This window comes from Chroicocephalus ridibundus, chromosome 2 (genome assembly GCF_963924245.1).
Source record: "Chroicocephalus ridibundus chromosome 2, bChrRid1.1, whole genome shotgun sequence".
NCBI classification, from domain to species: Eukaryota; Metazoa; Chordata; class Aves; order Charadriiformes; family Laridae; genus Chroicocephalus; species Chroicocephalus ridibundus.
In genome coordinates, this window is record NC_086285.1 from 23,786,430 (window position 1) to 23,804,305 (window position 17,876).

Genomic DNA, 17,876 nt, shown 5'->3' on the forward strand with positions numbered 1-17,876 from the left:
AGTCAGAAGATTTAGCAGAACATAGCTCTACATATTATCCCATCAAAAACTAGGTATCCAATTTATTAAGCATAACTGATTCCAGACACTTCTGGAGTAAACAACACTTCTTGGGTTTAACCAGTAGCCTGTTAAACATCTTGCGAAGAGAGCTGCGTTCCAAATGCTTAAAGTGCTATATGTCTTTTGCATACCAGGAGGGGTTTGAGTTTAGTACAGCGGATGAAAGTGGAGACATTTTTCTAGTGAAGGGGATTGCTCACGACCACAAGAGCTACAAGACAAGTCTTCAGCTTAAAGAGACAGAACTACAATGTATACTTAGAAGAATATAGAAAAACTGATGTATACCAAATGCATTATGGCTAGATTTTTGTGTTTCACCCAGGAAGCCAGAGATGGGTTGGGATTCCACCCATTTATTTAGTGTATCTAGAGGAAGAAAAAGGAAACGAGTGATAGGGAACTAAAGATAGGAAATGTTTCCACTTTGTACCCAAAACAGCAAGTTTGGAAACTTAGAATGGAAAATAGAATTTTTCTATTAATCTTTTCCACCCCATTTCTACCTATTTTTCAGAAATGGTGAGGAGCAAGAGGCTGAGCTGCTGCATTTGTATTTGCAAGCCTAGCATCTCAAAGCCGCTGGTCAGATCAGGTTGCAAGCACCTGAAAGGGAGTTCAGCATCCCCCCTCCCTACCCACTGTGTTCTGGTTTAAGTTTCAATTAAGAAGCTGAGATGGCAGCATTACTGTCAGGAGGGCAGAGCTCCTGGGTAGAATAGCGCCACAGTTCTTAATGACATTTTCAGGCAATGTATTTTTTGATGTTTTTTGGGGGGGGGGGTTCTAAGTTTTTTTGGGTTTGCTCTTCCTTCTCCTACTTGATAATGATTACATCTGTTACATAAACAAGACTAAGTTCTTGTGAGGCTTGTGTGAAATCTTCCTGTAATAATGAAATAATGGTCCGTATGTCTTAACAGAATATGGCTTTAGATGCACGATCATTATTGCACGAATTTAAACGTCCTTTCCTTATTTCAGCTATTCAAAGCAGAGAACAGCATTAATACACAAATCAGGTTTCAAATATGTAATCCTTATCTAGTGCTTCAGATGGAAAGAGGATACAGAGACAGCTTCCTTCAGGTTTTGTATAAACAGCAGGATTCCTGGCTCATATTTCCAAATAAGGCTGAGGACATTATATGCCTGGCTTCTCTATGGATTTCAGAACGTCACTCTCTTAGGGTGCTTGCGCATCTCCCCTTTGAAATGACTTAGATTGTTGAGTTTCAGTTAAAGCAGTACAGTCCTCCCTGTTGTTGAATTCCTTGTCTTGTAGAAAATTTTCCTTTGTGCTTTTTTGTTTCTTCCACAAAGATAAATCAAACCTGTGCGCAGACGGACAGGCTTTTGTTTGGGGACGTTTCCTTTTCTGTAGCTTATCTTTCTCTGAAGGCGGTGAGGGATGTGAAGAGGTAGTAAAATTATGAATCTTGCAAAAGGTGTAAAGAGGAGCAAAAGGTCTGATCAAAGATACGGAAGAGATTCACTTGCAGAAGAACTCAGTACACTAGGATACTTCCGTCTAGAGAGGAGGTGACTGTGCACAAATATGATCCGTAAGATCAGAAGTGGCGGGAAGAGCGTGGGTGGGGATTGACTGCTCTCTGCCTCTTCCTGCACAGGAATTGGAGCATCAAATGAAGCCTGTAGAGCCAGATTCAAAACAAGAAAAAGGAAGTGGTGGTTCATGGTGACAGGTATTAGATATCTGAAACTTGTTGCCAAAGGAAGTAGTCAAGGTTAAAAGTTTACATGGTTTTAAGAGGAAACTGGACAAATTTGCAGAAGAGAAGTCCAGTGATGATTAATACATGAACAAAACCTTCATGCAGACCAGGAAGTCCCTGAGCTGAAAACATTTGGAAGCTGAAAGTTATTAGAAGAGAGCATTGTGTTTGCATGCCCTGTTCTTACTCTTCCTTCCACATCTGCATAAAGGCAGTGTTGATGAAAAGAGGGCTTTTCATCTCAGCTCAGCTAGATGGACTTTTGGCCTGAGCCATTATTCCTGACAAGTTGGGGTTTTTTTCCAGACTGATGGCAAAAAGTAATTTTATGGAGTCTGTGCCTATAAATACCAGAGGTATAGGCAGTGGTTTCCAGCTATGGTAGACAATACAGAGTGACACACATGACACATTCTCAATAGCTGAGCGCTGTAGTACCACGAGAGAGGCAACTGTCAGGGAAACAGTGAAATAGCAGCTAAAATCCACCATATGGGTAAGGTGCATCCACTAACATGACTGGCAGGAACTAACCTCTTTCAGAGGCAGTGTCTCCTCATGCTGCAGGGTCATTATTACTGTGTGTAAGTCCTGGCCTACAGACAAAAGAATACCATCCAATGCATTGCTCTTGAATGGTCACTGATGCCTCTTGTACAACAGCTTTTATACAAAGTCCTCGTCCAGGTCATTTCTGATGGAGTTACACATTGCAGCAGAGGGTATTGCTGCCTAGAAAAAGAAGAAAGCTAAACTGGGTTTTGAAATTACAAGTGAAGAACTGGAGAGATCTGGAAATCTGCTCAAGGTGACAAGGCTCAGGAGAAAAAACCAGTTCAGTTTTCCCTGTTGGGGAAACCGAGACAGTCCATTGTAGTTAAAGGGAGGGAGTATGTATCTGTTGAAAATAAAGTATGGTGTGTTAAATATGTGCCATATAATATAGCTACAGAGACAGAGTTGTACAATTCCATGCTACTTGCTCAAGAAGGATAAAATAATATCTTTAACCTGAACACGTAGGCCACCGGAGAAATTCTACTTTTAAATTGTTGCAGGAGACATGTTTGTTTTCTCTTAAGCACAGAAGCTATTTTCGAACCTTTGCTGTAATAATGCTGACGCTCTAGGATCTATGAAAAAATAATTAAATATAAAAATCATTTAAAATTCCAATGGATCTACATATATACCAATTCTGATCATATATCGAGGGCTTCTTCAAAGGCATGTCATTATATTGCGGTTCTTTTAATTTGTCTTCATTAAAGAAGCCTACATGTGCTAGTGAAAGAATCCTGGAAAGAGAATTCCCACGTTATCACACTGAGAGGGAGAGATTTACTAGCTATTTAACGGTTCCCTTATTGCAAAAAGACAATGTTAACCTCATTAAACAACAGGAAAAAGAAAAGATTCTTATTTTTGCTTAAGAGGTTTTCATAGGTTAATTAATTTCAATATCTTTCACTTTGTAGGATGCTTTTGACTGAAGATCTCAGACAATGTCAAAACGGTGCCTTCCTTAGCCTTATAATTTTAATCAGATGAATGGTACAAATTTTCCAAATTTGTACTACACGGCATTAGTGTGAGAAAGGTTTTGTGTGTTTATAGCTCTTCTCTTCTCTTTAGTGCTACAACACTTCTTACAATTACAAATATTTTCTTTAGGAATTTGTTTAAGGTATTTTGTGTTCAGAGTTAAAGGAACTGATAAGATGGATCTGATATAGGTCTTTTTAATCCGAGTCTCTTAAAGAATAGCCTTGTCTATATTTAGGTGAGTTCCCATTGAGATCTAATTGCAAACTTCCACATATATTTTATTGTGATTTTACATGATCAGATTGTCATGAATTAGAATTTATCTTTCCCTGCGTAGCAATTGGGTTCCCAGGCATTCCCTGAGGCTTCTTGAAAGAAGCCATAAACACTCTGTGTAGAAATTAAAGACAAACTGCCAACAGTAAAAATAAAGTTTAATCAGAGAATAAAAATCTGCGAAGATAAAGCTGAAGAGAAGACATTTTAATATGAGATTAAAAATGAACAAACTGTTGCATTATACAAAGTTGAATTGTTACCAAAAGAAAACTGTAACAAATAATGATCAAAACTTGTGTTGCTAAAATTCAGACTTCCTTTTTTTTTTCTTTTACATTCTAAAGCTGGTAAAATCATTATATTTCAATAGACAGATTCTGATCTGAACTAATGACGAGATTTCCGTGCAGCTACTTCGAATTTATCCTGTTATAGAGATCAGAATCTGGCCCCGAGAGTCTAACAAAATTAAGTACAGCAATGAAATTGACACCAGTAAAAAGTGGGAAAAAATGTTACCTACTGTAATTCCTATAACTGGGCAATATCTTGCTGTGCTATTACTCATCATGCTCCTAGTTGAAGACAGGATATTCTCATGGATGAGCTGTTAAATTGAAAAAGCAATGATGTTAATCCAAAATTCAAGACCACTGAAAAGGGAACAAACCTGTTAGAATCATTGTATGAGTATGTCATTACCATTCACATTTTTTCTCTTTGCAGTTTGCTATTCCACAAGACACCCCTGAACTTGCTGCTTTTTTATATAATTCCACAATTTCTCATTACATCAGAAGAAGGGATGTCACAGTGGCAGAACCTCACAGGAAAAACTCTGCAAAAATATTGGTGAGCTATCTAAAAATTCTAAACTGGGACTATGCATACAGTATATCAAGGTGGCTGTTGCTTGACTGCAATTTTTTTACAGACTTCCAAATTTTTTCTAAGTGATTTTTAACCTCTGAGTTTAAAATATTGATTATTACATATCACCATGCCACAGGTTAGCGATTTTGATCGACAGATTTTAACATTAAAGATCATGCATGCCAAATTCCTGGCTTTCTTACTCCTGGCTGTTTGCAGACAAACCTCTGTGGTCATGCAATGGCACACTTGTCAATCACAGAGAAATTCATCACAGATTTAGAGAATGGGCCCCTCTTCCACACATTAAATTTCAGATTCTGACTTTTGAACAGTAGGTCTCTTCTTGTTAACTTGACTCCTAGCACTCTGGCTTTTGCATAAAGAGTAGCTCACACTTAGAACTAACATTTTCATGTGAAGTAACAGTTCTGACATACAAATACTTTGGAGTATATTTTTTCCCCCCAGTAAGTACTTATATACACAAGGAAAGGTAGGACTCTTTCCCCTTACAGTACCACAAGCAAGGCAAATGGGACAGGTCACTGCATTTTTAACATTCCAGACAATGCTGGAGCAAGAGCAAAGATCTCTCTCCCAGGAAAATAGTTCTGATTAGTCAGTCTGGTACCTGGGTATCTGGACTTGGCTGTATTTTCAGAAGGTTGGTTTTTTTCCATTCCTGCATTCAGTCTTTAGTATATCATCTTTAGTATAATTCAGCATTGTGGGTATCAGCTCCCCTTTCCCAGAGGCTGTGTTCAAATTCGGTGGCCTTGAGGTCAGTTGTGGGATTCATGCAGTCAGTGCTTTCCATCTATTTTTACAAACCTTGGGCGGAGTTTCTTTCATGCTTTCCAGTCTCTTATTAAGCTGTTTACTGCAAGCTCATGTTCGAATTCCTTGACATCACTAGAATTTGGTAGGAAGAAAAGAACCTCACAGACCTAGGTATTCTGGAGTAATGGAATAATTATTCTGCTTCTGAAAGTTAATTTGGCAATTTTTCTAACAGGAAGAAGATAGCATCTGAAAGTAATGAATACCATAATGTTATTAAGAACAAAATCACAGATAAACCCATTTTAAACAATAATCGCTGTTGATTCCTATGTAATTCTTTCATCAACTTAATGCCCTGGGAAGAATCTGATTCCACTGGGGCTGAAGGAAAAATGCCTGGGCTTTCGAAGACATACGAGTCAATACCACGGAACACTTAATCCATTCTTCAGTAATACCTTAATGATCAGCTATCTTTCTCAGTGATTAGGCTCATATGCTGCCAACATAAAAATTCCTGCAGCAACTGAAGAAAGTGGTTAACAAAGTTCTTATGTACTGCGTCTGCATCTTAAAATACGAAGCAGGCGTTTTTCAGCTGCTTGATGTAGACAGACAGTATTTAGCTGAGTACTGAGTAATGGAAAATTGATGCTGTGAGGAGCAGTCTCCTAGTACAACACGCTTTTGATAAGCTCAAATTAGGATAGGATTTGGTACAGTGCTTACCACGGGATGTATAGCAGGACTTTTCCAGGATGGGCGTAGAAAAGCAATATGTCATTTCTTCAGTTAGAAACGTGCCCCACTTCTATGTGCCTTCAGCATTGCCTACTACAGATCCAGAAAAATTAATATTTTTTTTGACACATTGGAAGTATACATGGAAAGCGAATGTTGCTCTGGAAAATGACTCATTGGCCAAAGGTAATTCTGTGTTAAAATTTGTATTTTTTTGGTCAGAAATTTTAAGTAATTTTCATCAAAGCATTTCCACGGAGAGGAAAAATGTTCTGAGAACCTCTTCCTGTATTTATACTGTTTATTAAACATTTAATTTCTCTTCCATTAGTTCTAATGTTACAGTTTTTTGAAAATCACTACAGGCTAAATGCATTACTAAGAAAACTAGAAATATGTGTTCAGGTTCTAAAATGTCAGCCAAAAGTAGACTTTTTGCATGCTAATGATTTATTTTGTTAATATGTGTTTTTGGCCACTATGATTAATGAAAACAACTTTCATCCTTCTTGCAATGTAAATAAATCTGTTTGGAGGATGTTTAAATATGAAAAGCCAAATAAACAGATACTTTGAAATATTCATTTCAAAAAGAGATTTATAGTTGCAAATTCCAGGGTTTACAGTTTCATTTTCAGACAGATTTAGAAAACAGTGATTAAGCATATGGCTTCTGCTTAACTTGTGATAAGACAGAGGTTTGTGGAGAAAGCTGTCTGTAAAGATACAGGATTCCTTAAGGGTGTTTTCATATATATTACATACATCACCATCTCATTTTCTGAAGTATGGGCTTTGGTAGGGAATATAATTCTCCTGAGGGAATATACTTGCGAGAACTTAGCTTTGCTTTTGAGGTCTCAAGATGTTCTGTCATGAGTGTCAATAAAGCATCTGTACAGGAAGGATTCTCTGCTTTGTTATAAAAATGTGAATTAATCAAAACCTCAGTCTTCCTCTTGAATCAAACCAAAGCTTTTCAGGTAAAAGCCCAGTTGTGTGTATGAAGCTGTACATATTTTTACACATACTTCTAATAATTTTTCTATGAGATCTTTCTTCCTTTTTGCACCCCAGACAACTGCGTAATTTCTGTGGTTACCACATGAGACTCTGCTCCTTCCCTTCAGTGGCTCTAGTCAGCTTTTAACCTTTTTTGTGACATTCTCGTGGCAGACTTTAACACAGTATATAATTTTGAGTTACATTGCTTGGCTTTTGCCTTCAACTCTGTATGTGAGCCAGAATCACTGCTCATCAGGAACATTTCATGGACATCAAGTTTCAAGTAGAGCAACTAATGAATCTCAGCAAATGTTCTGGCCGCTATAATGTAAACATCAGTAAGAAAACAGGGAGAGTTAGAAGCGGGGAAAGATTTAGGAACATAAATAAAGACTTCAGGCACAGAGAACAGGAAAAAAAAGTGTTAAAATCACAACATGACTGATAGATGAAGACAAAGCACATGCTTCAAAGGATTGATAAGTACCTGGACATTTTAAGAGTTCTTCAGAACAGATATTGTTGAAAATTATTACTTTTATTTTCATTACTACAGGTAAGTGGTTGTATTCACTGGTGGTGCAAAAAGAATCTCCCCCTTGGTTTATAGTTCTTACAATGACTCCCGGGGTATCTCTTGTATATTAGATGAAATCACTGGTTTCAGACTACTTAGCTCTTTAAGCAAAGTTGATTTGTTTTGCTAATTTGTAGCACTTAAAAATTATTATATACATTTTTAAAGCATAGGTATGACTTCCCTTTATTTTGTACACAGAACTGTACAAATGTGAAGTGTATCCTAATTTCCTGCACTGTGGGACAACTGGAAAGAGGGAAGAGTGCAGCGCTAAAAATCAGGTCCCGGCTATGGGCCCAAACATTCCTGGAGGTAATGCACACAAAAATCTCCTTCTATACACAAAGACCTCTGCATCTTTTATTTGACTAGATATTTAAGAATACAAATGAGGAAATTAAGTGGGCCAAATGCAAATCCTTTTTTGTTATTATTTTCTTTGAAGTTAACATCTTATTTGTTCCTGTTCAGGTTGCATACATGCTGCTTACTTTTCTTTTTCTCACTATCACTCCTTCTTGAATTTGTGTTCTGAATCTTACCTGAAAATTCCAAGATTATTTTTAAACACCTTTCCTGGTTTTGTTTCTGCTTTCCTGGACTGGACCAAGTCAACAATCTCTTAGGTCTCTCTGATGTGCTCTGCATTCATCACATCTTTCCTGATGAAAGGTTTTTCTTGGAGCCAAACAGTATATGGTGTACACTGTGTCCAGCTTAAAAATTCGTTGTTATTCACTGTCCATTGATCTATGGAAGAGTAATATGTACCAAGCTCATATAACATACAACACTGATGTAGTGACAATCTGTGTCTCATCACTAAAAAGAAGGGACAGTGCAGACCATGGGAAAAAAGGAACTTCTTTTTGAAAATTCTTGCATTTCCAACTTCATCTGCTCCCAGAGTTGTATTTGCACTGCATGAGGCAGAGGGATTGCACTGTGACCTGTTACCTCACAGCTGGCCATGTGTCTGTAGTACTATGTGACTGTCATATCTTTAACACTGGGCAGTAGTAAGCTCCTCACACCTTTTAAGATAATTTCTCCCTTTCCTCAAATGTGAAAGCAGATAAAAGAAATTCTTTCTCACTTAACTCACTTTTCTGGAGAAACAAGAGAGCAGGTGGGACAGTATTTACAGAAAGTTGAATGCCAGCTCCATAGATAACCATTGTTGCTCCAAATCCACAATGGGAGCATACTTTGGGGGTTACGGGTCTCTCTTAGTGTAATGGGACTATGACTACAGATGAGATTTTTCTACCTATCTGTCAGGACACGTGGTTCTGTTTCTTCTGCAACAGCTATTAGCACCATTATGACTGAAGAGAGCATAGAACTATCTGGCCTTGCTTGAGAGAAGGTGATTTCTGTCTAGCTCAGTAACAAAGGACATACTTTCGGATACTAAGAGAATTAATTCCTGATTTGTCAGTACACTTTCTTTCTGTTAAGAATCAATCCCAAGAAACTTTCATATCCTTTCTTCAGTTCCCTTACACAAATACAATGATTTTAAAAGGAGGCATATTTAGCAAAGGTATCTGAAAGGCTAGACTGTGTGTACTTCATTTAGGTTTTCTTAGTGAGTCATCTTCTAGTGGGAAAAAAAGGGCAGGCTCCAGTTCAAATTTAAGCCCAAAAGCTTGCCAGCTTGGATCTCTCTCTGGCCTTCCAAATCTGGGTAGCTGGGATGGACACCTTCTGGTGTAAGCTTCTGCAAAGGTCTTAGAAAATTTTGCACAGAAAATGCCAGTAGGTGAGCGTCTCTGCACTCACAGGAAAAATACATATATTGGAAAATATAATGGGAATTTTATTCCAATTTTTTCTAATTCCAGTAAGAGACTGTTTGACGTTTGCGTACTGTTAAGTTCAGTTAAGAACTTAACTGCACTGGTTCACTGTTCCTAACACATAGGGACAGGCAGAGAGGCAGAAATATTATCCTTGGCTGGAACAGTCTGTGATAATTTTTGACCACTGCAGTTTGCATGCAATATCACAGTGAAACTTCCCCATGTTCTTCACCAAGCAAGAGATAAAGCTTAGCTCCCTTAGCTAACTACCATGCTGGGAAATGTACTTGACGCATTCCGCACCCAATCAAGTCTTTCTGTTCATCATTCTGCTGGTGAAATATAATTAAGTCTGTAAGGGACAAAACCAAGGTCTTGTGAAAAAACAAACACATAAATGAAACCCCTTGCACAGATCCTTAGATGCCAATTTTCTAGGCTATTTACAGTTATTTCAGTGGGAAATAGCCTTATAAAAGTTTTTCTAAGTCCAGTTTAGTATGTAACAAGAAATAACTGTAAGAGATTAAAGGTAAACAAACTTAATGAGAAACAGAGAGTGTTTCTGAGTTTTTGGTGGTGACAGAGGATGTATAACAGTTGGAACAAACTAGCTACAGAAGATATGAAGTCTCCTTTTCTTAGTGACTCTTAATAAAGGCAGAATCTGTTTCTAGAATATAAGCTTAGTTAGACTGACAGGTTCAGAACAAGGATAACTACATGAAATTCAGTGTCATGTTTAATGCCGGAGCTGTGGGACTCATCTTACCTAATTTTAGTCATCTGAAAGTTAGGTGCCAAAGCTAGTTGCCTAATTCTGTGGCCAGTGACAAGACAGAGAGGTATCTTCAGGGTATGCTTTATCCAGCTGATGTGAAACACCTTCTCTGCCCACCTTCTGATCTGGATGGTGGAGAAGGGTCAAAGCTGTGCCTTGGGACACGGATGTGTGGAAACCCACCAGGCAATGCCAGTGCTGCAGTCCCTTTAGCTCCTCCTTGCTCCTTAATAAATCCTGCTTGCTATGCCTGCACCTCCATTCACTTGGTGAGCTCAAGGCAGAGGTAGTGCCAGGCACCACTGGTGCCTGGCAACAGGACAAGAGGTAACGGGCACAAACTTGAACATAAGAAGTTCCACCTAAACATGAGGAGGAACTTCTTTACTTTGAGGGTGGCAGAGCACTGGAACAGGCTGCCCAGAGAGGTGGTGGAGTCTCCGTCTCTGGAGACATTCAAAACCCGCCTGGACGCGTTCCTGTGCAGCCTGCTGTAGGTGACCCTGCTCTGGCAGGGGGATTGGACTAGATGATCTCCAGAGGTCCCTTCCAACCCCGACAATTCTGTGATTCTGTGGAACCTTACACCAGCCCGTGGGCAGGGGCAAGGATGTAGACTTGCCAGGGGCCATCCTGTTGACTCCCTAGGTGCAGAGACCTCATGGCAAACACTCCTACAAGTACATCTTTTGCTTACTCCACTGTCCTTACATACCCTTATCCTTACAAGGCTTGTTGTGGGCTGCGATTTTACCTTTTATCTGTATCCTTAGGAAACATTTCTGTTTCCTTTGAATAGTAACTTGCAAGCCTTGTAAAAGCTCAGCAAACTCCACTTAAAGCAACAGGATTTTTTTCTAAGTAAAAAAGGTAGTCCCCAGAGAACTGTTGCATCCTCCCATTTATGTCTAAGAAGCTGCCAGAATAACATGACCCCTGCTTCACGTGTAAACTTAGATATTGAGAAGAGAGAGAGAGCAAATAGTGTGATGGGATCTGGTTGCCTTCCTCCCACTCACCTCAAAACAGTTCCCTTTTTCACAGCCCCTTTTAAAATTAACAGTTATACAGCCATCGTCATAAAAGACTGTAGAGCACAATTAGTTTCCTAAAAAGGGCATAATTGGCCCTTAGCAAGCCTGTAAACTGCTAGTTCCTAAGGATATTCCAGAAGTAAACTGAAGTATGCCTAAAAAACAACTGCTATTAGCAAGGCTGAAATCTGTAGATTCAAACTGAGGATGAAAATACAGTAAAAATAATCAGGATGTGGTAATTCCAAACCGGGAAGGACTGTTCAAGGGCCAGAGTGAACCCCACAGTCATGGTTTTGTAAAGAAACTTAGAGGAAAAGTTGCTGTTTCTACAGCAACATCCCAGACTCTTTTGCACATGCAATTAATGTACAAACTTTTCATAAGCTAAAGAAAGCAGGATAATGGTGACATACAACATTGCTTAACGTATTATAATCTAAATGAAGATACAGTCATCTGCAGAAGAAATTGTTTGCGCTTATTAAAGCTGAGAACATGCTGTCATTCTGTATTTTCTTCTTATAGATATGCTAATGCAGACCTGAGAAGAATGTGAAAGTGATTGATGAATGCTAGGATGAAATAATTCATGTTTCTCATTGAAGTTATATGGATCAGCGTGTATATTTTGTTGCCACAAAAGATCAGTCACGTATTGAGTGACTCCTTCCTCTTCCACTTAGTTTAACTGACAACAGCTGACCCCTTTGCCTCTTAACAGTTGTAATCTGTCACCTTAAAACCCAAACTCCCATAACAAGTAACAGTTAAATGACGTGCCATGATTAGACATGTTTGAGTAAATAAAGCAGCCCGAATTTCCCAACCAGCCAACAAAGATAGAGACAGACATTGTGCAAAGGCCAAGAAGAATCACAGACTTTTTTGGATTAACTTCAAAGTCTGGCTGTAAATATGAACCCTCTAGTAAAGCTGACTTTTGGATTCAGACTTGCTGATCAAGCAAATAATAGCCTTATTCGTGCAAAAGAGAAACAACCTTATATGGTTACGTTACGTTGTGTTCTGTTAGGCCTCTATTATGTCCCCATTTGTCTAATCATGGTATTTCTGAGTCATCAGAGGGAGATCCAAGGGGATCTTGCCCAGTATTCTTTGATGGGTACTTTTTAATATAAGACTTAGGAGTTGGCTAGTAAAACATCTGTTTTGAAAATGTGTTTCTAAATGATGAATCTGTACCATCTGTCTGATTTGCGACATCCTTCCAGGCTCCAAGCTCTTTGGACACTTATAGTACTGTGGGAAGTGGAACTCAGCTCATTCTTGACTATTATTTCAGCCTGTATTGAAAGTTCCTCACAATGATAAAAATCTCCTTCTGGGAGAGCCTGGGGAGGCAGTAAAGAAAACAGAGAGGGTGTGCAAGGTTCCCAAGAGGTTTGAAGTTTATTTTATTTTATTTTAATGTTACTGACTATAATTGTATTATTTCTCTCTTGACTTTTAGACAGATCCAGGTATTCGAATTTGGCACCCCTGACTGCATGAACTTTAATACCTAGAAGGGAAAAAAATCTAATTTAAATCTGAGAAAGCTGAGAAGCAACAGAAACATCGCAGCCACACTGTAATCAGGTGCTCCCTTAGTACACAAAGCCTTGTTTTTGCTTCTCTGTTAAATACTCATTATTTCAGTGTTTCTGAACATGCACTGCTCCCGTTTCTTTTTAGCTGCCTAAAAATGGAAATATATGCTTGACATAATGAAGGTGATGAGCGCTGCAACACCCACATCTTAAGTGCCTGACCCCAGACTGGTATCCAAAACCTGAAAATAAACACTCAGTCTCCCTATCCAGCATATGGAGACAATGAGGTGCCTCAGACAAATTGACTTGCACTAACCATCAGGGTGGTGCATGAGGGCTATCCCTTGTCAGGAGGATAGGCACACAAATAAGAATTAAGTGGGAATATTTCCACCCTTTCAGAAGGCAGAATCCAAAAATTACTCAGGAGGTACCTATAGCATTAGTTGAAAGACTTAAAGAGGTCTTTGTTTATTCAAAATTCAGTGGCAGAAGCTAGAGCTGGCAGTCTAGTGATTAGAGAATTCATGACTGAAAGAAGTTAATTCAATTCCTTCTTCAACTTGAGAAACCCCATATCCCTGCTTTATAGAAGGATGATTTTCCCTTCTGCTGAAGCTGAACCTCTACAAGGACATAAAAAGAAATTGAGATGTCTGGAAGGGTATAGAAAATGAGATAGAGCCTGATGTAATACCTTGGGTTTTGAGCCATCAGCTAGAAGTCCTCCCAGTCCTCTCATCGTGCTTTGCCTTCATTGCCTGGCACCTGGAGCTATCATCACTGTTAAAGTGCATGCTCTAATTGTACTTTCTTGATAAGAAATTTTGTTGGGAATCTCCACATTTTACTACTGGTGAACTCAGAGACTCTTTTTAGCGTGGTAGAAATTCTCTAGGCCAGGTAACGCTTTCGGGACAAGGATTCCATTTAGCTGCACAAAGGCCATTGGAGGCAGAATGCAGATAACCAGTGCAGTGGGGCCACACAGACTATCCTCTGTGCAGCACACGTGTGTTTCAGAGGCTTGGAAGTCAGAACAGAGGTGACATTGGTGTAGGTGGTCCAAGACAGGCAAGAGATCTAGCTCTTGTACAGGCTCCTTTATTCAATCATTTTTCCCCCTCTCCTCTTTACTATGGGAGCAATTACTCCATCTGTAAGTGGGATATGACCCCAAGGAACAATAGTTTCTATCTTCAGCATCCCCCAGCACAGAACCTCTTTCCGTGTCCAGTGGAAAACACCTTAGTCAAGGGAAGCCTGCTTAGTCTTTTCAAAGCATTATTTTGCAGCCAGCCTAAATTCCCTCTCTGTGGATGGAAGTGGGGAAGCATCAGAAAAATTAGTCAGAGAGATATCTTGTTCTCTCATTAACTGACATATATAAGTCATATATGAATGTTTAAGTAGATGATCTTAATTCAGACTGAGAATTAAAAGCCATAAATTTGATGCACTGCCCTGCAAGCCACATGTAATAACAAAAGGAGGAAGTCATCAAAGAAATTTGCCTTTACATCAAACAACTGTTGTTATTTGAAAAAACAAAATAAGTAAAAAAGAAAACTGTGTGTGGCCGAAAATACTGTATTATAGTGGATTTGGTTGTTTGTGTGGAATGAAGGCTAGAAAGAAAGAGTCCTTGGCACTGGACTGAACTAGCTGGAAGTTTTTTTGGGTGTGGGCTAGTTTTGTTTTCATTCGTTGTTATTTAAAATAATGTCAAAATGTTGACAAGAGCAGAACATGAGATTCTTGCTAGATGTGCTAAAGTATAGGTAATGTCAGGTGTATGAAGAACGATAACCATTAAGATCTGTATATTAAAATGTTCTGAAATCACAACAAAATATCTGCCTGTATTATAATGTAAAATAGTCTGTTTAAATGAATGTAAAAGATAAAACATGTGGAGTGTAAGAAGTTAATGACAGAGATGAGGATGTGTTGATTTTCAGGAGTTGTGTTGTCTTTGGTCACAGATACATTTGGGTGGACATACCCTCTTGTTATAAATAGCACAAGTACTTTTTGACCACGCATAGGGTCATACATACATTTTTTAACAAATTAATACAGGAACAAACAGCTGTATGACCTCTACTCTCAGCATTTATGTCAGCTACTCTATTTATTGGCAGTAGTTCAGGTTTTGGAGGTATGGGTCAAAGAAAGCAAGCTAATGAATTCCCAAAGTCTATATTTAAAAGGTAACACCATATTGCTTACCCTCTTGTCTCTAAAATATGCCAGACTCCAGCAGACATGAAGAGAAACAAGTTTTAATCAAGCAAGGCCAATATTATAACAGCACTGAACTCCATATGCAACAGACTTAAGTTCTGGGGGGAAAATTCCACCGCAACATGCAGCTTGCAATAGAGAAAGCACATACCCTTCAGATTGGGTGGCTTCGCTGGGCTACATCTAGACAGAAAAAAAGTATTTCAGAGGTTGAACAATGCTCCATAGAGGCTATGGAACAAAGTCATTCTCTGGGTAGACTGGGCAGTCTCTCCAGTAAACTCGTCAAACCTGCAGAAGAACAATGACCTGTCAGATTTCTTTAAGCTGATGAAAGTTTTGTTCCTCCCACCCTCAGTCTAGCTCCCTGTGGGACAGATTTGTCCCTGCATTTTAGTCTGTTCTCTGATCAGGATGCCTCCATGTGCCCTAAAGATGCTTTGGGGAGACATCAGGTCTTTGCTTGAGTTTCCTGCAGAAACCACCAGCGTTCCACTGGAGCCTAGAGAACTCTCCTTCAAATTGTCCAAGATTTTCCAGCACTTTCCACATTATTTCTGTTTGTCTCAATTGTACTTAGGGAAACACAGAACTGAATATTTATTGGGAACACTTTCCTTCACTTCTGGATGCTTCCGTGTCTCGCAACTGTTAAAGAAAACAAAGGCTTCAGTTCAAAAATCTCTTTGTTAAACAAAAGTGTGTAGAGAGAGAGAAGCCTTAATAAATACCCCAGCAGGGATCTACCACCCAAGCAACACAAGGGATGGCCATGTTTTGCCTATTTACCAGGATATTGGCAAACTACTGTCTCAGCGATGCACACAAGAGCAGGCTCTGCTTGTTCTAGCACAAAGGGAAGCTCAAAAGGCCAGTGTAGCTGGGTCTGGGCCTACCTACTGTTGGCCATTAGGCACTGACATTCACAAATGCCAAATCCCTTCTTCCCCTTCCTCTGAGCCATAATGAAGTCCTCAGCTTGAATTGCAAACCACAGGTCCTGCTCCTTACAGTAAACACTGAATATTTAAACGTGTGCTATTTAAAAAATTATATTGTAAAGAAATGCTGTTTCTCACAAATGACTTGAGAATTATAAATGAGGCTGTAGGAGAGACAGCTGCCTGTATCTCCAAGGTGTTGGTACAAGTAAAAATCCTGTTTGCAGCTGATGCTGGCCACAGTCATTGTTTTAATGCCCTTTGCCACAAACACATAATTCTGTGAATGCGGACAATAGTCTCTAGTTTTTTAAATTCTCCATTCCTGTAAAGCAATGGAGATGTGCAGCGTTTCCAGGAGCCCAATGAAGGGTTGAGGAGAGTTGATAGCTGTGGGCACAACCCAAGGTTATTAACCCCAGCCAAGGATTAATCCACAGGAAGTGCCCTCCTCTGATGTTCTTATTGCTGATATAAACTGAAGATTAAATAAGCCATGTGTAGTAGGTGAAAGGATTTATTTTTCTATGAGTGCTGTGTTTCCTTTATACGATGTTTCAAGAGAGTTAATGCCTTTACTGTACTTTAGCCAATCAGGCTGCATGTCTGATGTCTACTTCTTTAATAATATAACATATCCTGCTCTCTCCATTACAGATTACTTTTATAAATCATATAAGTCATATCCAGAATCCTACTTAATATGAATTGCTTAGAGTCCAAAGCATAAGGCTTTTTTCAGGCTTTTTTCTGGATGCAAAACATTACACAACTACAAAAACATGCTGGGACTTTGTGTGAGAAGTCTAGAGCTGTAGAATAAAAGATTAAGAATAGCTTGAGTCTGAAAATGGAAAATAATTAGTGTGATAAGGAAAAATTATTTTTCTGAAGATCATCTCAGATGTTCAGCACCATGAAAGTGTATAAAAAATACTTATTTGCCAAGTCCAATATTAAATCAGTCTAATTTTTAATTTCAAACACTGTTGATAGAAAAGGTAGTTCCCTTTCATTAAATGCCACCTATGGTAAGGAGCTGATTTGACTATCCCTGTGTAGCCATTTGAGTCAGTTTTCTTCATATTGCTCATTCCTAATAGCAGCCCCAAGGACAGGTTAAATGTTCTGAGAATAAACATTCGGCTGCTCTCTATATTTTAAAAGAACAAATTTACGGCAGAGCCAAATGAGTTCCAGAAGGCAATAAATGTGCTGGCTTCACGTCACCAGTAAACACTCACATATTTGAAGAGAAAATTAGTTTTTTTAAAAAGATGACAGAATGGACAAGGCAAATATCAGAACTACAACCCTGGACCTCAGGAGAGCAGCCTTCAGCCTTTTCAGGGATCTGCTTGGAAGAACTCCATGGGAGATGATCATGGAGAAAAGAGGAGCCCAGGAGAACTAGTGGTTCTCCAGGATCATCTCCTTTAAGCTTAAGAACTGTTCATCCTAACATGCAGGAAGTCAAGGAGGCCTGCATGGATGACCAAGGGGCTCTTGGTAAAAGTCAAACATAGAAAGTAAACATAAAAAAGGTGGAAGCAGAGTTAGTTGACTCAGTACAGGGGCTAGCTAGGGAATACAGAGACAGTGTCTCAGCATGCAGGGACAGAATTAGGAAAGTAAAAGCCCACTGGAAGCTGAACCTAGCAAGGAACTTAAAGAGCATCAACGAGGCTTCTATAAGTATATCAAAAGCAAAAGGAAGGTTAGGGAAAATATGGGTCTTCTGCTGAATGGGACATGGAAAAGGCTCCTTCACTTCGGTCTTTACTGGTAAAATCTACACACAGGAATCCAAGACCTCCGTGACCAGAGAGAAAACCTGCAGCAATCAACATTTACCTTCGGTGGAGAAATATCAGGTCAGGAGAACATTTAAACAAACCGGA

At 39.1% G+C, this 17,876-nt stretch overlaps 1 protein-coding gene across 1 annotated transcript in view; it reads left to right on the plus strand.

Moving 5' to 3' along the window:
• ITGA8 (integrin subunit alpha 8) overlaps positions 1 to 17,876 on the plus strand; it is a 119,671-nt gene that overhangs the window by 82,916 nt on the left and 18,879 nt on the right. Inside the window, exons 26-27 of the mRNA XM_063324757.1 lie at positions 4,353 to 4,478; positions 7,810 to 7,923. Coding sequence (XP_063180827.1) covers positions 4,353 to 4,478; positions 7,810 to 7,923 — 240 coding nt within the window. The remainder of the gene's footprint in view (positions 1 to 4,352; positions 4,479 to 7,809; positions 7,924 to 17,876) is intronic.